The sequence below is a fragment of the Condylostylus longicornis genome, unplaced genomic scaffold (assembly GCF_029603195.1).
Source record: "Condylostylus longicornis isolate FDR11 unplaced genomic scaffold, ASM2960319v2 ptg000048l, whole genome shotgun sequence".
NCBI lineage: Eukaryota > Metazoa > Arthropoda > Insecta > Diptera > Dolichopodidae > Condylostylus > Condylostylus longicornis.
This window is the reverse complement of record NW_026578017.1, coordinates 15,091,497-15,111,622: the sequence shown is the minus strand read 5'-3', so window position 1 is coordinate 15,111,622 and position 20,126 is coordinate 15,091,497. Positions and strand designations below refer to the sequence as shown.

Below are 20,126 nucleotides of genomic sequence, written 5' to 3'. Positions count from 1 at the left end.
TTAAATAGACGTAGAGTATATCTATATATATATATATATATATATATTAATGTATTCTTACGAGAATTTAAATAGAAAGAAATTAAGAAAAAAACAAACTTTTTACACTATGCATAAGTTAAATTGCTAGTGTGTATATAAAATTATATACACGTACTATATTAAAAATCAAAAAATAAAAAAAAAAAGAATATAAAAAATAAATAAATAAAAACATTATGTACATATGTATATAATATAAACGCGAATATACAGCATCTAGTGAAAAAGGAAACATGTGTTATAATTATTTTATAGTAAATACATATAACTATTTAAATATACTCATATTATGTATACATTAAAATTTACAAAAATATAAATATATTTAAATAGGGTATGTAATTACTTAATGTTTGAAAGGTAAAAACAAAAAAGAAATTTACCTAGATTTACCTTAATTTTTATTGTTTTAATTTTAATTTTAATTCAAAATTTATAATCTTTTATAGGTGGTAATTTACAATTATGCTTAGATATTACGATTATTATTTTTTTTTTTGAAATTTATTTGCTTCACAAAAATAATATGTAAATTACAATTTACAATTTTATTTTTTTTTTTCAATATAAAATAAATATTTTAGTAAGTCGAAGGTTTTTGCTTTCGGGCAAAACGCTAATTACTGTATATATAAAAATTAAAAAACTATTAAAATAATAATGCAGCTTTTAAATCATTATTATTGAAAATTTAAGAAAAACTTTTATAGAATATTTGGTAAAAAAAAAAAACAAAATCATAATTTAGAAAATATATATAAAATATACTTCTATATTATCTATTTAATATATGAATATTTTCTATAATATATATTTTATAAGTAACAAATTAAAAAACAAAAAAAAAATTAATTTAGACGCAGCCACAAAAGATTAAGAAATGAAAATTAAAAAAAAAAAAACAGACGTAATAAATTGTAAGAAATGATTGAAAATAAATAAGGATAAAATTGAGAAAATCAACTTTTAAAATGCAAAATATTTTTTAGAATTGTAAAATCTTAAGGTTTAACGTAATATCTTTTCATTTTTTTTTTGTTGAAATAAAGATGTTTTATTAATTTTTAAAAATTTCTCTCGAGTTTAAATGTAGTGTTTATAAAAAAAAATAAAACTTTTATTTGTAATTAAACTTTTAAAAATCTAAAAAAAAACATAATAGAGTACTAGCTTTTAATTAAAAAAAAATTTTTAATATTTTATCCCTTCAAATAGAAAGAAAAAATCTTGAATTGCATTGAATCGGTGATGAAATCGGTTATGCATAATAACACATTATACATGAATTAAATTCTAATGTTGCAATTATTTAAATTAAAACCTCTCCTGGATTTGATATTGAGAAATTTTTTAACCAAACCAATGAATAAGACGTATTTGACAACATAAAATACGTAAGCTTTTGAATGAAGACAATTTAAAGTAATAAACATTGTAAATGAGTAAATACATACTTAAAAACTTAATGAAAATTCCAGCAATTAGAATTCTCGACAAATTCATGAGGAACTTCATATTAAAATCAAACAATGTTTAATGATTTTTGAACATTAAAAATTAATAAATAAAATTGAAATGCCCAGCTTTCATCTATGAAATGTGGTTAGATTCAGAAACACTTAAATTTTCCTATTAATTCAATATTATGGGTCCATAAATAAAGATTTAACATTATTCAATTGGTGAATTGCTAAAATAGAAAAGCAAAGATATTAAATACAATGAAGAACAAAATAGTAATGAAAAAATCTATAATTGTCTTTTAGTAATATATTTTATTTGCAATAAATAAATTTTTGATTAATATCAAATTTATAAAAGTATAAAACACTAATAATTAGTTTCAAGTTAATGCATTTTTAGTATTCAATTACCACAATAACAAAAAAAGCATGACTTTCAAATAAATAAATGTGGGAATTTTGAAGAAATTCATGAGTCCCCCTTATTTTAAATTTTTCAATGTCAATTGAATATTTCGATGAAAATAATGTAAAAACTTCCAGTTATGTAAACTAAGAGTATATAAATCATTTTAGTGCAATTGTTTTTATAAGTGTTTAGTTGAATATCGTTTTCTTTTTATGAAATACAATTGAAGTCAGCTTTATATTATTTCTTAGTTAGCAATTTTAATTTCAGCTTTTCCAGTCCATTCTTCTTTAAGATCAACTTTACAACCTAAATCACGTAAAGCACTTTTAACATCATGCAAAATAGCTGGAAACTCTTGTAAAGCAGCATTTAATAGTTCTTCAGCACCAAATGATAGAAAATGTTCACATTGTTCACGAGATCTTGACACCATATTACGTATTGCCCAAGCAGCATTTCTCTAGAAAAAAAAAAATTTGTTTTTTTATAGACATTAAGTAACATTTATTTTTATATTTAAACACACTTGAACTATTTTACTTTTAGGATGAATTTTCATGCTCTCAATTATTACTTCAGCAATTCCAGTTTCGAAAAATGCTGCACTGTTCTCTTTAACACGTAATGTAAGTGTTGAAACACATGCCAAAGCATTTGCAGTTACACTTTCATTCTCCTTTAAATATGAAAATTATTCATCAATTAATATAAATTCATTAAGTTATCTAATATAAAATTTAAATGGAATTATTAAACTTTGTGTTTTACCTTATTACTATCCAAAATATTGTAAATTATTGGTGGTGCACCTTTTTGAACAATTTTATTCTTAACTTGATCATGTCCGCCCAAGGCCCTTAATAATTTTAAGGCTTCACGATTTAATTTAACTTCATTTGGGAATTTATTCTATATTGGAAAAAAAAAATATAGAAATTATCCAATTATTTTTGTTAATAGAAGTTTATCGATAATTCACATAAACTTTATATACCATTAAATTAAAAACTTGTTCTAAGCCACCTTCCTCCTCAACTGCAATACAAAATTCTTGGCGAACAACTAGTGATGCAATTGTTAAAATTAAATCACTTAAAACATTAACATCATCGTGCTCTAAAATTTTTACATCAAATAAGAAATAATATTAAGAACTAAAATTTTTTCGCAACTTTAAAAGTATCAATACCTGATAGAATTTTTGTTAAATCAATCAGAACTTCTGAAGCAATTTGTCTTGCATGCTCATGTGCTTTACCAAATTCTACACGTATATCATCATCTAATATCAAACTGCGATATAATGTACATAAATCTTTTACAACTTTTCCATTTGGATTTTTAACAAGAGGTTTAGTGTAATTCATTATATTTGCATTCATAATATTTTGTCGATTAATTTCATGTAGAACACATGCTTTCGGTAAATACTGAAGTGTTGCTGATATCAAATTTATTTCATTTTTATGAGTATCCAAAATTTTTATAACAATTTTTAATGATTTATCATCAAATATATCTGGATATTTATTTGTTAAGGCTGTTTTTGCATTTAAACAATATACCATTAAATCAATATTTCGTGATGATTCCGGTAAGTTAAGTTCATTTTCAATTATTTTTAGTAAAATTTCATGAGCACCATGTTTAGCTGCCATAACTCTATGCGGTATAGACTTTTTGCATTCTGATTCCAATATTTTAAGATTTTCAATTAAATCATTCTCATTTAATTTTATACCATCATCAATATGAGATTTTAATTTATGAATACATTCATTTAAAATTGGTACACCAGTTTCATCATTTATTGTTAAATCTTTAATAATATTAGCCAAATTAATATCTTGAGCTTCAAATTGTTTAATAGTTTCTTCTCGGGCTTCATTCGGTGACATTGAAAATTCAATAATATTTTCTCTGACAACATCATCAAAAGTTTCTTGTGAAATAAATTTGGCCACTAAAAATTTTTATATTAAAAAGAATTATTAGTAATAAGCAAATAAAGTTAAATTTTTTTTTATTTTTTAATAAATAGATTTATTAAAAACTGCCTTCACATTATGTAAGTATGAATTGAAAATCTACATACTTAATAAAACCTAGTAGAAAATCCTTGTTTTTTTTAATTAAAAATTGAATTCTTTTATAAATCCTCATTGATTGCAATTTTCATATAGCCAAATATTTTTATGAATGTGTCCTTTATAATTAGTCCTAAAAATAATATTAAACCAGACATGGATAAAGAGACAACTAGGGTCAACATTGTAAGCTTCTTAATTGTACAAAATCTATTTAATTTTAAATTTCCGAAATAGTTTCAATCTCTTTTATAATGGCATAAGAAATTTATTTGAAATTTTTGGATGCTTCTAATGCATTATATACCTACATATGTATGTATCTACACATGCATACCTAAATAAAATCATTAAAAACTCTTAAAATTCACAAAAAAAAATTAATTTTAAAATTTCATAATATGCGCTCGTCGACTAATAATTTTATTTTTATTAAAATAATTAATTTCAAGTAATGAATTTTTTTTTCAAATTTTAAAAGTTAAGAGATGTAAGTCTTTAATTTTTAAATTTTTATATGTACATCTGGGAAAAGGGACTTTTTTTTTAAAGTATAAGCTCATTAGTGTGTTGATGGTGCGATTCTTGGTGGTGAAATTTTTTGATCAATTGAATTAATTTATGATAAATTGCATTAATATAATACGGCCCTGATCTGTGATTCGTTTTATTATTTAAATTAGAAAATACGTCAGATTCCAATTGCGAAATTCATATTTCAAAGAAAAAATTCAAATTTATGAAAAAGGCATTTTTTTTTAATATCCAAAAATTTAAGTACAGCATCCAATATTTCTTTAAAAAAATTGTAATATTTTGGAGCTCCATTTTATGAATTTACATATGTATGTACATAATTGCATATACATATGTACATATATAGGTACATACATTAAAAGAAAATTTTATGAAAATAAAAAACAAAAAAATTCATAATTTTACACTTTTTTCTTTTTTATTCAGGGTTTTTTATTTTATTCAGGGAAAGAAATCTGAAGAACAATGAAATTTTCCATATTCATGATATTATGTACGTATGTATGTTTATAACAGTACATCCATTCATATATACATATATAATATAATATATACTACAATATCAAATGCTTATATATGGAGGAATAGTAGAGTAGAGTACACAAAAATATCTGGGACCTTTGTTTTTTTCTTTCTCTAACATCTTTCCCTGTCTGTACTCGTATTATCGATTAATTTATATATAAGCTTATAAACAAAATATAAATATACATACATAAACATAATTATATATACTTATATATATGTATATAAAACCCATGTATAACAAAAAATTAAATAAAAAAAAATAGAACAAGAATTCATGGGCAAACTCTTATCATTGAAATAAGAACAAACAAAAATAAAATAAAAAAAAAAAAAAAAATACATCATAAAAAAACAAACGCAAAATAAAGTTAAAAAAACGAAACACAAAAAAAAAAAAAATAAAAAAATTAAAAACAAGAGTAAGTAATAAGATAAAATTCAAGTCATTCCAGAGGTGGTGACTAAAAGGAAAACAATGGAAAGAGAAAAATAGAAAGCAAAAGAATTTAAATTAATTTTATTAAAAAAATTTGTTTTTTTTTTTTTTTATCTAATCAAATTTGAATTTCAACTATTTTTTATTACTAAGTGCAACTGAATACTAACTCTAAGTATCTACAATGTCTATGAATTTTTTCTGCGTCAGAATTACACTACATGCAATTTTAGATATTGCTCATTTGCTGCAACATTGTCATAACTCAAAAAAATAAGATTTCTGATTTATTTATACAAGCACTTAAAAAATTGCTTGTTTTATGAAAAAAAACCATTTCTCTAATTTAAAAATTGTAGCTTACAATGAGTAATAAAATAATGAGAAAATTCAATACTCCGAAACTTCAAAATTCAATTTTCTCAAATATGCAAATTTTGAGTTATGTCAGAATTGCTTCAAACAACCTATAAGTGTATACGTTTTTTTATGAAAATTGTTCAATTATTATTCAATTATGCATTTTTTTATTGAAAAATAAAATTAACGCAACTCTTATATTTTCTTACATAATGTATAATATACATAGTCCCCACTATAGCAAACGCCTGAATCTACAAAAGTGTGATTTTGAGATAACCAACCCATCTATATTTTAGATTTCTCCAGAATATAAAGTTTATTTTCAGAAATATTGTGTCTAAAATATAAGATCAATTTAAATAATTTTGAAGATTATTGTGAATTTTGTCAGTTTACGGACGATATTTTCTATTACATAATTTCTTTACATATTTGCATGCATACGTACATATTTACATATATATTTACATATACGTTTTATACTTATTTTACTATTTATTTGTTAGTCACATTTGTTAGTTGAGGTGGTGTTTTGTTATTTAAAAGTCTTGTAATTTTTTGAGTAAAGACAATTCGAAAATTCGAAATTCTTTTCAATAATATCAGATCACTTCAAGTGGTACCACTAACAGAATAACACATAGGTGATAATCTATGCAGGTAAATATAATATTATTATTCGAATATTAAAATAATTCGAAAATTACTAAATAACCTATAATTGCATATTTACATAACTTATAAGATCCGAAACCTTTACAAAATTTCTAGTACAAATAATAAAAAAATTTTTTTTTAAATTTTCTTCAATTCCAAACAATTAATCAATATCAATTTAAAGATCAAAATTGTGCGATCTTTGATTCTACAGTGTAAAATTTTGATCGCAATAAATTTATTTTTATTGATTATTGTGAATAAATTAAATGTCATAGACGTTATTATTTTTCGAGATATTAATACTTAATACAATTTGTATTTATACACACAATCATATTAACATTATAGTTATAACCAATTTGGCATGATTAAAACTGCCAGATACCGCAATTACATAGAACCGAGTGAAAACAAGAGGACATTTCTTCAGAGTCACCGTAGTCATTTCACCGTTTTTATTTTTGGGGAATTTAAAAATTTTAATTTGCTATATGCGCATTGTTCATATCCTTACTTCCACTTTTTCTATATAAGACCAAATTATTCTCGTACTTTTTAGATTTTTATATAATTCTAACGGATTTTGTTTTGTAATTTTTCAATTTACTAATAACACAAAAATTTCCTATTAACACAAGAACCCTCAGTTTTTCCACTCTTTTTGTAAATTAAGGAAAATGTAGATTACGCTAAACAATTTTTCTATTAATAATTTAATTGAAATTCATATCATCTAACAAATTTTGAGTTGAACTCAAGTTGTTCGTAATAATGTGAAAGTTTACGTCATATTTAAACACTTTTTCTAAAAACTTATTTTTCACATGTGGTGTAATTATTTAGCAAATTTACTACTAGAAATTAGATCAATGTTAGATCAATACTATTTGCTTCAATAAATTTTATGGAAGGAAAGTTAAAAACTATGTGTACATTTCAAATTCATTTTAGTAATAATACAATTTTCTTAAAAGCCGGAATATTTCTTACTGTATATACATATATATTAGTTTTACTATAAATATAATTAATATTCATGTAATATACATATACATACCATACTTTGGATGGAGATCTTATTAGAGATCTATTCTAAGATAAAAGTGGAAGATTTTTATTAAATCTTCAAAGTATGGATTAAAAATTATTGAAATTACATATATTTGGTTTTTTCCTTTCAAAATATTTTTAAAGAATTATAGAAACTTATAAATTTTTTAAATTTATATACATACATATGTACACACATTATACCAAAAATATCTTCTGGCCTAGAAGAATTAGCAACGTTGACATATGGGTACTTACCGGCGAGGAAACAGTAAGTTTACAAATAAATAGAAAAAAACGTCGCTGATTGGGCCATACCTTCGGTCAGAGAAAACTAGATGCGATTGAACGACAGTCTCTTGATTGGAACGAAAAGTGGGAAGAACTCGGACAAATTGGCGACGAGCAGTGCAGAAAGAAATTTCGGTTATTGTTAAAACCTGGGCAGAAGTAACTAGCAAATAATAGAGTACAGGTAGTGAAAGCAAAATGAAAAAAAAATACCAAAAATTAATTATCTTCTAATGCAAAAGTTACCAAATTTATATTTTTAATTGGTTTGATCAAACATTTGATTATAAATACATTTGTTATTTGAAACCTAGCGCATCGCTCTAAACGTAAAGGTTTTTTTTATTATTGAAATCCCGTTTAAATTATTTGTGCGTGTGTTAAAAAAACATTATTAAAAAATAAATAATTATTCAAATTTGTTATTTGATTTCAATTATAATTTAGTTTGAGGCGTTTTTATTTTCGATACCAACATGAAAATATCACGTACACGTATTTTATGAGTAATTTAATTAGATAACACAGTTATAAATATTATTTTTTTTAATATTATTAATATTGTTAGTTCAATTTTTTTAGCGCAATCCGTCCGTTTATCGTGTGCCTTCATATAATATAAAAAACTTAAAATTTTAATTTAAATCATATGAAAAGAAAACCAATGTGACTTGTGAACCGCCTCAAAGACTTGCGGATTTTACTTTTAATGTTTTCAAACTAGATCTTTTTTAAGAACTTAGAATAGAAAGGCTCTAAAATTTATGGATTAAATTAAAATTTATTAAAATTTGCAATTAGGTAATCTTAAGTGTTAAGCATATTTTTTCAAATTTTTTTTTATAACATATTTTCGGAACATAATGATAGACAAGCAAAACATACTTGTAGTACATAAATTATATCTTTCGATACTGTCACATTCAAATTATCCTAAAAATTTATTCCTATATTGCTAAAACTTAAAAAATCATAAACCGGAATATCAGAAAAATACCTTAGCTTCATTCTTTATTTCTTTTACAAATCGCTATTAAAGGTTATTAAATAGAAAATGTGCTTTCTTAAAAGCCCCCCGTTTAAAAAGAGAAGGCTTTTACATTGCTAACAATATTAATGAATAATAAATGAATTTCGTTGTAATTTTTAATTGTTATCACAAAAAAAAAATTTGTAGGCGAAACTAAAAAAGTTTTTTACCATAATAGTGATAAAATTATCTTAATAGTTATTAATAGTCACAAAATTTTCAATAAAAACAATATAAATTTAATAAATATAAAATTAGAAATGTGACTTAACACTTATTTTTAAAAGAAATACATATTCCCATACATTCTGCTAGTCCCATCATTTGACGTGATAGATTGTTATTCAAAAATTTTGAGATTTTACGCTGAAAACCAAAATATTTCTCAGTTAATAATCACCTCAAGTGATACGACTAACAGAATATTGGTGATTGCGAGTAACGGAATAGAAACCGATAGAAAGTTACTGATTTCATTTAATTTCGGGCAGATTTTTTTTCCTTAATTTTTCTGTTTAGGACAAGCTTAATTGATTTCATCCATTCTGAATAAAAAAAAAATGAAGAAATTTTCGTTATTTATTTTTTACAAATTTATTATTAGAGGTTAATTTTATTATTAAATTAAATTCTAGATAAAAGACGAATAACATTGACAAAATTTAAATAATATAATTCAATTCATATATTTAAATTTGTTCTATGTGTTATTCGTTCTGAGCCTGCGATATCTAACCAGAAGTGTTACTTACTTAAATATCACATTTTTTGTTACTGAGTTGGCAATGAATGTAAAATTCATTTGTGTAAAAACGATATTCAAACACTTTTTGCTTTTAAAATATAATTATTGAAATTTTTCAACAAATTCTAATGCTAATATTTTGGATATATACCCAATGATACTGAATTTTTTTTTAGCATCATTCTCGTAAGCAAACGAAAGAAGGTAACGAGAGACACAAAATATTTTCATGCAAAAAGTTTTGAAATTTAAGAATGATTTTCTTCAGACTCACAAACTTTATAACATAGTTATTGCGTTTTATATGAATTTTCTGCAATTCGCCCGTCCCGAAAGTTAAATATTTTATCTATCGCCCGTAATTTACATATATTACTAGTAGGAGTAAAATTAATAATGATCAAATATCAATGACAATTTAGATTTCGAGTCATATCACAAAATTTGAAATGCCAAATCAAGTAAACTTTAGGTTCGTTTATAAATACAATAACGACAAATTTAAACTGAGCTTTTAATTTTATTAAAAATTAGAAAATCTTATTTAATTTAAAATTAATTAATTGTATTTAATATTTAGTTATTTCTGATTTAAAAAAAAAATACGAAATATTTAATTTTAAATAAAATAATTCAAGATTTTATTTCATCTTTTTTCATGTATTTTTTTTTTTCTTGTTTTTTATAATTGTTATAGTCTCTTAGTTCTTTTTTGTTTTCTTTTTATTTGTTTTGTCTTGATACAGGGGGGTCTTCTTATTTCTAATACAATAATAATTATATTATATATTTTATTTACAAGAGCGAAAAAAGAAAGAATATTATAACACTGGTGCTATAGTTTAATTATTTTTTTTTTTATCTTTATTTTGAACCTATGTAAATCTTTATTTATTCTTCTTTTTATATTTTAAATTATTTCATTTACATATTATTGTATCTGTTATAAAACAAGGTGAAATTCTACTTGTTACAATGTTTTAAATTCGTTAATTGATTTTCTTTTTTTTTTTTATAAAATACATATTATGCATGTGAAATTTTTTATTTGTACTTGAAAAAAATTTTTTGAATATTTTAAAAATGTGATCTTTTATTTATAATGAGTTCTTCGAAAGACTATGGGCGGCTAGCAAAATGCAATTCTAACGTCAATTTGTCTTATTCGACAGTAATGTTTTAATAAATGAATAAGTTAATTTAACGTTAGATCTGCATTTTAATGGACGCCGTGTTCCATTTCGAATTTATGTAAGTTTTTATTGTGCTTAATTAAATAAATAATTGATTTGAATTGAATTGCTATTTTTTCTTAATATTTGATCTATTTTTTTTATATTAGAAAACAATGCATTATTTTACAAATATGTATTCATGTTTATTTAATATTAATGAGCAAAATCCTTTCTAGGGTTTTATATTATTTATGTGCATTTCGAATTTATATTTGATGTGTTTAAAGTTTATAACAAGCAAAATTTCGCCACAAATTTTTTTTTATTTAATTAATATCGATTATTTTGTTTTTTTATTTTTTTGTTTCTATATATTTGTTTAATTTCTTTCTCTAAAAAAATAACTAATAACTACCTTACATAAATGCTTTGTTTTCTTTTAATTTAATATTTTTCTGTTTTTTTTAAGAAGTCGCTTAAACCTAAGAAAAATGGCAAAAAACCTTGCTAAAATATACCTTTAAAGATTCACGTTTTTTCTTTATTTTTTTTATTTTATATAATTTATATTATGTATTTTATTTTTTATAATTGGAAAGCTTTCAAATATTCCTTTTCATTTTCAATTATATTTGTTTAAAAAAAACATATTTTTCAAAATAAATTTTTATTATGTTCTCTACAAGTACTATTTTCACCATTTTAAATGCATTTTACAAAAATTTTATAAAGTGCATTTTGGTTCAAAGTATCACAAATATTGAAAAAACTAAAAAAAAGCGAAAAGAAACTATTTTAAGTGTTAAAAATTTAAAAATAATGGAAATGTTCTGTTATACATGATTGTAATAAATATTGACGGTGGTATCAAAAACTTGAAATGACCAGAATTTAAAAAGTTGTAAAAAAATGTACATTATTAACTATAAAAATTTTTTCAAGTAAAGTTATGAATTATTAAAATTTTTTTATAATATTATTAATTTTCAATTCATTATAAAGTAAATTACTGAATGAAATGGAAAAATGTTGGTAGTGAAAATTATATTTGAATATATTTTAGTTAATGGTTCTTTTTCTTGGTTTTATTATATAGAAATTTATCAAAAAGTTTAAATTTTTTTTGTGTTAATAATGAACAACAATAGTGGCTATTAAGAACTATTTCATTTGCACCGTACAATTTAAGACAACAGTATTTTGTTTAAGATATTTTTATTTAAATAATTACTACTTTTTTTTAAATAAAAAAAGTCAATAGAAAATTAATTATTAATTTATAATATAATAAAAATTAAATTTGATTGTACTCATAATTTCATTAGTTTTCCATTTTTGCAATTTTGAATAATAAAATCAAGTAGAATGTAAAAAAAAATAATGAAATTTATTCTATTCATATATTTTATGAATGTATTCATAAAATATATGAATAGAATTGAAATTCATATATTGAAATAACATTAAATAGTACATCTTGATGAAGATAGTCAATACTATTTGATTTTAGGTGATGATAAAATTTTTCTTATATATATATAATTGAAATTCTTCATCATACACATTTTATTAGTGCCTGAAACTAATATTTTATAATTAGAATTTTAAAATATAATCAGTTAACGTATCGTAAAATTGTGGTTTTTCTTATTTAGGCGCTATATAAAACTATGTGAACATACTTATATATGGTGTATATATATATTATGTATGTAATTTATATACATATCTTAAAATTTTTAATAAAATAAAATAATTATTAATAAATTCAACTTATATATAAATAAATAATTATTAAAATTTTATTATAATCAAGAACATTGCTCGAATTTAGAAATATTTATTTGTTTTTTTATCTTTTTTTTTTATTATTTTATTTTAAGTCGATCCTTGAGGGTGTTTTTTGAATGTAGTATTTTGTTGATAGCGTATAGATTTTAAAAATTTATTAAAATATTTCTATAAAATGTTCAATCAATTGCCATTTTTTATATATTTCTTTTTTAAGTTTAAAAAGTACAAAATTTGCGAATATGTACATAATATCTAATAAATTTTTAAGTCACTCACAAAAATTGTGATTGTCAGGAATCTGTAATGCAAATTAATAACTATTTTTGTGTAGAAATAATATTTAAAAAAAAAAATAGGTGAAAGCTTTCATTATACATATGTATGTATGTATGTATGTATTCATTTCTACACAATAACCGTAAATATTTATTGTCTAATATCTTATCAAAAGAAAGTATATAACTACATACTATAAAGCTGTATTATATGCATATGTATTTCAAAAAATTGAAAATTAAAACTAATGGACCGACCTAATCTTTTATTATATTCTTTTTCTATTTTAATATTTTAAGTACTAAACTAGAAATTGATATTTATTTTATATTTTTAATAATAAAAAAAAAATCCTTTGCATTTGTAACTTTCTATTTATGTACAAATAACAGCATTTTTCAAATCTCAAATATTTTAAATCTGCATATTGAATTGATATTGGAAAAATATTTTCAGCAAATTATTTAAAAAAAAAAATAAAATAAAATGATTTTGGTAAGTATCGAGCATCTAAAAAAAATAATATAAATCTTTGCATTTAAATTCATACTTTCGAAATAAAATAAAATGTACTAGAGTCGAGTATTTTCTTCCTCAAGACTTGAGTCCTCTATATTATCATAATGTATTTCAATGTTATTTTCATGTGGCTGTGTTACATTCACTACCACTACATTATCATTTTTATTTTGAATAATTTGAATTTGGTTTTGTTCTGCATTATCATTTGCAATTTTAATATTATTGTCAATGCTATTATGTTTCTCAGTCAAATTACTATTACATTTTGAATTTGGTACTTTAACATTATTATTACCACCACTATTTAAAGATAATGTGCTTACTGATATTGATGTTGTTAAACTATTAAAACTTCTATATGTTTTTAATGAAAATGGATCTCCAACAGCATATTCAGAATTTTCAATTGATGTATTAGATTGAATTTCCAATGCGTTTGATTCTTGTCTTGATATTACATTTTCAAATGTTTGTCTTTCATTTTCAGTAAAAGTTGATCTTCTTCGACCAATTTTTCTTTCAAAATCTGGTTCAACAAAATTTCCAAGTGGTCGTGTCGGTGTTTCATTCACTTTTGGTGCTGGTGGAGAATCTAATTTTTTTGACATCAATTTTCTCATCACTTGTTCTACAGCATTCATTACAATATCATCAGGGTAGCTAAAATTTTTGTACAATTTCACTTGTAAATACTCAATTATTGAGTCCATATCTTTTAATTGTAACAAGTCTTTTTTATGAAGCATTAAAACAGTAACCGCCATAGCAATAACAACTCGCTCACCATCTAAAAGATAAGCATCCCAGACTCTTAGACATAGACTAAAGGGTATTCTTTCAACAAATATACAAAAGAACCATTTAATAGAATATAAAATTGAATCAACATTATGTTTTATGAAGTGAGCATGAAGATCTCTCATAATTTTTTTAATAATTCTATCATGATGCTCCAGAAGCCTTGTTAATTTTGGAAAACCTTCTATAAATAAACCATGCATAGCATATTTGGTATCTATCATCAATGAATTTAATGCCCAAAATGATTCCTCCTCATCCATATACAACAAAAATACTGCAGCTAAACTAGACATCCCTTGACAATATCCTAGTTCTGAATTGTATATACTATATGCATTTAGAATATTAAATAAACTTTTTTGTTTTAAACTATAACGTTCGCGGAATGCTATATTCTCACGAAATTGTCTATTTACATCAGAATCAATTTGCCTCGTTTCTGTTGAATACAATCTAGCATATTTCAGCATTGTGCTGTATATCCCAGGATTGTTAGACATTGCTTCATCAACTTTAAGAAGCTTCTTCCAAGCAACCCAACGTATTTTATTTGGAATCCCTTTGTACACTCTTCTACGCAGCTTTTCACTATTCTGATCCCATTTTGACATCATTCTCATCCATTTTTTGTCGCGCTCGATTTCTATTTTCGTTTGTTTAATTTCATAAACATCAAGTGTGTCAGGTAAGCGAGAATCATGTATAAAACCAAACTTATCAGTTCGATGATAAACTTCAAAACTTGGATTTTCCCATGGATAAACTTCATTGGATGGATCGGTTCCCAAATCATAGCGTTTGAAAATCTGCTCCCTTTCTTCCGCCGCTCTTTGCAATAGCTCTTCTTCATTCATTTTCATTTTTTTAACCTCTGCAGTTTGCATTTAAAAAGCCTGTTTCTGTTACATTTGTGTGCATGTATTACCACCAGTAACTAAGCCCGTCAAGAGATGCATAGATCACTATAGTCACAAATAAAAAAAAGATAAATCTATTTCAGTAATTTTTAGACGAAACGCCTATTTTTTTTTTCTTTTTATAGGTATCCAAATAATTTAAATATTTTCAATATCTTAAATACATATTTTTATATCTTAATAACAGGTTGGCTTTTCAGTTTCAAGCTCCTAAATTTTTTTTAGAAGATGTATTTACTACGGGTACCTACCTACTTACATACATATGTACACTTTACATAAATTCACCTATATACTAGATCTAAAACCTACTACCAAACATATATAATAGAAGCTTATTATTTTACACTTATTTTATTTATGTGACGGTTAAAACAACTCATCACAAATTTGTGACCTAAAAACCAAAAAATTTTACCATTGTATATAAATAAGAAAAATACCACTGTACTTAAAAATATAAGATGGCAATTGTCCTACATAAAATAATTTTTATGTGAGTCTCTATATCGATTTCGCTCCGTTTTTTAATCAGAACAATTTGAATTTAATAAATATAATAAACTAGTAAGAAATTATATTGTTCTAGTTACTAAACATAGTTAATTATTAGAGGATGTGAAAATATATAAATTCAAAAATGGTCACGAAAGTTGTCGCCTTTGTAATATTTACAATTACTTCTAATGACTCACGCAAAAACCAGATTTTAAATTACAAATTTTTGTTTCTCTTATAAATATAAGAATTTTGATTTGAAAAAAATTTCTTAGAAACTCTAATTAGATATATCAATTTTTATGTAGTTAAACGGTAAATCTTGCGTAGGTTTTCTCTTTTTTTATTTGGAAGTGAAATCATATCTCTAGACGTTCTTATGTACACCTCAATAATTCAAATTAATTCAAGTAAATGTGGTCAACATATAAAAGCACTGTGACTTTCTTATTGGTATAATTATTTTTCAATTACTTACTTTTATCGGTCTTTTGAATGTATGTATTGGAATATCTGATGCAGAAACTAAATTTTTTAATCAAAAATATTATTTCAATATTTTCAAAACTTAATTTATATTAAAAATAAAAACAAATATTTATGTAAACAGACAGCTAGCTTGTATCTGCAGACTTGAAGCACTTCACTGAGACGCTCGTTTTTTTTTCGATTGCTGACCGCTGCTAAATGACAGGTTGACGTCAAATAAAAAGTTACGTTACAAATGTCAGTTCTGTTTTACATGTGTTACCAAGTTCGTTTTTCTTTTGCTTATTTTGACAACAGATATTGCTTTGTGAATTTGCTTCGATCATTGAAAAAATTATTGAAGCTTAAGGACTGGCATAGAAAATTACAATTTCTAAAATAAAATTATTTTAATATTCACATTCATATAAACATTTAAACATTTTCAATTGAGTTCCTCTAATCAATTTAGTTGTTCCTTTAATCAATTTAACCAATTGAGTATTTTTAATAATTTATAGATTGTTTTCCGTTCGTTGGCAACCCATTATGCTTAGGGAATTGATCTAATTAAATAGGACTGCACACGGAACTATAATATTAAATTTAGTTTTAATATTAAGAAATAAATAAAAATATTTTTGAAGTTGCACTTCAAAAATATTTTTATTTATCTCGCTGATAAAATTCCGAAAGCGGATTCAACACTTTGTCGGCACGACTCAACCTGAAATTGAATGTCTTTTCCCTCCGAGATTGTGTTAAGTATGGGTAAGGGTTCGTTATGTGATTTTCTAAACGGAAAGCGTCAACAAATACATATGGCAGGGTTCTACTATTTCTAATAATTTTTGTAGCTAGTAAATATTTCGAGCTTTTTTTGATAATTGATCACAAACCACTTCTATTCAAAACACCCCCATCGCTAATTCTGCCTTTATAGCCTACGTCAACAAAAATTAATAATAGAAGTTGTAGGTATTTTTTTCGGACACATAAGAGGTTTGCTGATTGTATTATATTATCCATTTCTAAAATAATAAAACTTATGTTAAATTTTAACTAAGTACCTAAATTATTATAAAAAATTTACGAAGTAAAAGCTATTTATATTAACCTATTTTAATTTAAAATTTGTGTTGTATTTTTTTTAATTCAAGACGGAATTTGAATATATACTTGTTTTTTTGGTAATGTTTTAATTTTTTCTTGTTATTTAGTGTTTCACTCCCAATCTATACTCAAATAAAATTCTTCATTTTCCTCCATCTTTAAAATCTTCAGTTAAAACTTATAGTATAATCGTATGTCACTTTTTCAGCGCTGAATCATTGGCTTGAACACTGACCTTATAATTTTCACCAATATCTAATACGTTATAATTTTAAATCTGCTGTCTGTATAATGTGTGACTTCCCAGGACATTTTGGCAGAAGTTATGATTCTTAACGATACATAATGGGTCTGATCTTCTATTTTGCTCGGAAAGTGGAAAAAGTGAGTAATTATCATATACTGGCACAATGTAATTTTCGAGTGCGAAAAATTTGCCAAAATTTTGAAGTTGTCCAATTTCGAATTGTGTCTTTATATTGCATCTGATTATGTCTATAGAGTATTGAAAGTAATAAAAGATTAATGAATTTACGCTTGTGTCCCCAGTTTTGTGAATTAATCCTGTTTTGTTTTATTCGATTTGCAAATTTAAGATTAGTATGTATACAAAATATTTTTTTTTTGTGTTAAATCAAACACTTTTACACTGACTAAATGTATATGAACTAAGTATTATTTTTCTTGTATTCTGTTATACAATAACAACCCTTTTAACTATTTCCTTTTGTAAAATGCCTATTGAAAGATTTATTTACAACAATTCTTTTAGTTACTTTACCTTTTTCCGAGAAAATTTGTATTCCCACAAAATAAACAACTTTGGCAGTTGGCAACTTTGGCATTAATTGACAAATTGGATCGAAAGACATTTGTGTCATGTGTGATTGTTTTCATTCTTTGAAATTGAATTATTTATAAAATAGTTTTTTTTTATATTGAGGTAAAAAATTTTCCTGCAATGCCATTGATAGTTATTTCTGGTTATCCAAGCAGCTGCAAGACAACGAAAGCTAGAGAGTTAGCTAAATATTTTGAAGAAAAGGGTAAAGTAGTAAAAGTTGTATCTGAAAATATTGCAGTGCCGAAAGCGGGATTTAGAAAAAATGAATATTTTTCTGATTCTCAAAAAGAAAAAACAGTTCGAAGTGATTTGAAATCTGAAGTTATCCGTCTTCTAAATAAACAAGATCTTGTAATTTTTGATTCAAGCAACTATATAAAAGGATATCGTTATGAGATATTTTGCGCCACAAAGGCTGCAAGGACAACACAATGCACTTTATTTTGCGCGATACAAAAAGAACTTGCTTGGAAATTCAATAAAGGTAGAAATGGCACTGATGACAATTTGAAAAATGATAACAATGCTTTATTAGACAATTCAGATGTTCCGTACGATGAAGAGGTTTTTAATGGTTTATGTTTGCGTTATGAAGAACCACATGGCAATTGCAGGTGGGATAGCCCTTTATTTGTTTCCTTTCCTAACGATATCTTGGATTTCCAAGGAATATATGATGCTTTATTTGAATCTAAACCACTGGTTCCGAATCAATCAACACAAAATCCTCCACTGAGCTCAACAAATCATTTATTTGAATTAGATAAATTGACTCAGGAAATTGTTAGTGATATTACAGCAGCGAGAAAAATTGGGATATTAGGCCCAGTTTCAGTTAAAGCAACCGATGTTAAAGTAAATATACCAGATTCGATAAATGCGATTCAATTAAATAGGTTAAGAAAGCAATTTTTAAATTATACTAAATTACACACAAACGCAAGCTCTTTAGATAAAGCTCCGCAATTATTTGTACAATTTTTAAATTCGAATTTTAATAAATAATTTCAAATAAAATATTTAAAAATTCAACGTTGGCTATAACTGACTTTCTTAAGAACATTTTATGAATTAGAATTTCATAAAGAATTTTTTGAACTTTTGTAAGATACATGGGATGTGCTAATTTTTCAAATAATTTATTAATTATTTTAAACAACTCCTTATCAGACGTTTAATAATATGCAATTTGGTGCAGTTGTTGCTTCAGAACCCTTTCGTGTTTTATAAAAAATATACGTTAGAGAAGGGTATTTATTGGATTTTGCTTAGAGTAGTATATATATCTTGTAAATATTGCATAATTAAAACATTTAAGTCCTTAATTTTATGTAGGATACCATTTAATAATTCATCAATGTGAAATAATAATGAAATATGTACCTAATAATCTCATTTTTGATAAAGCTTCAAATAAAGTTAGGGACCCCCTTCTCAATTGCGTATCCTCATTTTTTTCCAATGCAAAAAAAAAATTTGTTTATTATTTACATTAAATATGTAATGAAATATAAAAATGGGCTTTGAGGATTCTTAAAAACATCTCTTTTAGAAACACAAATTTTAATTTTACACATCTGTAATATAAAGCGCAAAAAACTCCGATATGGCAATTAACATTTATTTTCTTTTACCATTTTTTTTGTTTTTTGGTTTTTAGAGTACCATAACCCTTCAAACTCTTAACACAATGTAATCAAGCTGCTAAAAACTCTAATCAATTTTTGCATTAAATTTGCTCTAATTTAAGTTATAAAACGGGTTTCAAATTTTTTAATTTTAGAAATTTATTAACAAAACGTTTAATTTTCAGTACAAATTATAGACTGATTTTATTTTTTGATCTGCTTAATTTCAAACAAATGTTGCATTATTAACTCTATGCTCATAAATGTTAAACGAGTAAATTTCTACTTATTTAGTCTTAAGTCAAAATTTTGTGTTGCAAAATCAAATATATTAAAAATAGATTCCAGCAAAGTTTACTTAAAGAAAAACTAAAAATAATAAATTTATTAATTTTCATTGATTATTTACCATTTACCATTCTTATCGCAGTTATGTAAATTCATAT

General features: G+C 23.9%; 3 protein-coding genes across 4 annotated transcripts; 1 reads left to right on the top strand and 2 right to left on the bottom strand.

Annotated features, from left to right (window-relative positions):
- Positions 1-1,808: 1,808 nt before the first annotated feature.
- Positions 1,809-16,248, bottom strand: LOC129610994 (armadillo repeat-containing protein 6 homolog). The gene is made up of 6 exons (XM_055523889.1): positions 16,106-16,248; positions 3,107-3,880; positions 2,912-3,033; positions 2,686-2,826; positions 2,444-2,593; positions 1,809-2,377 (listed from the first exon to the last, which is right to left on the bottom strand). Coding segments are annotated over exons 1-6 (1,404 nt in total). The 5' UTR covers positions 16,107-16,248; the 3' UTR covers positions 1,809-2,161.
- LOC129610995 (protein KTI12 homolog) lies at positions 10,259-19,076 on the top strand. Of its 2 annotated transcripts, XM_055523890.1 has the most exons (3): positions 10,259-10,895; positions 17,417-17,592; positions 18,152-19,076. In XM_055523890.1, exons 2-3 carry the CDS (start codon positions 17,554-17,556, stop codon positions 19,055-19,057), a joined length of 945 nt encoding a protein of 314 aa, XP_055379865.1. In that variant the 5' UTR covers positions 10,259-10,895; positions 17,417-17,553; the 3' UTR covers positions 19,058-19,076. The 2 variants fall into 2 exon arrangements, with proteins under 2 accessions (XP_055379865.1, XP_055379866.1); XM_055523891.1 differs by lacking the exons at positions 10,259-10,895; positions 17,417-17,592 and adding an exon at positions 18,078-18,091.
- Positions 13,297-16,247, bottom strand: LOC129610993 (USP6 N-terminal-like protein). Its single transcript, XM_055523888.1, has 2 exons — positions 16,106-16,247; positions 13,297-15,174 (listed from the first exon to the last, which is right to left on the bottom strand). The coding sequence occupies exon 2, from the start codon at positions 15,094-15,096 to the stop codon at positions 13,462-13,464; it is 1,635 nt and encodes a 544-aa protein (XP_055379863.1). The 5' UTR covers positions 15,097-15,174; positions 16,106-16,247; the 3' UTR covers positions 13,297-13,461.
- Positions 19,077-20,126: the final 1,050 nt, after the last annotated feature.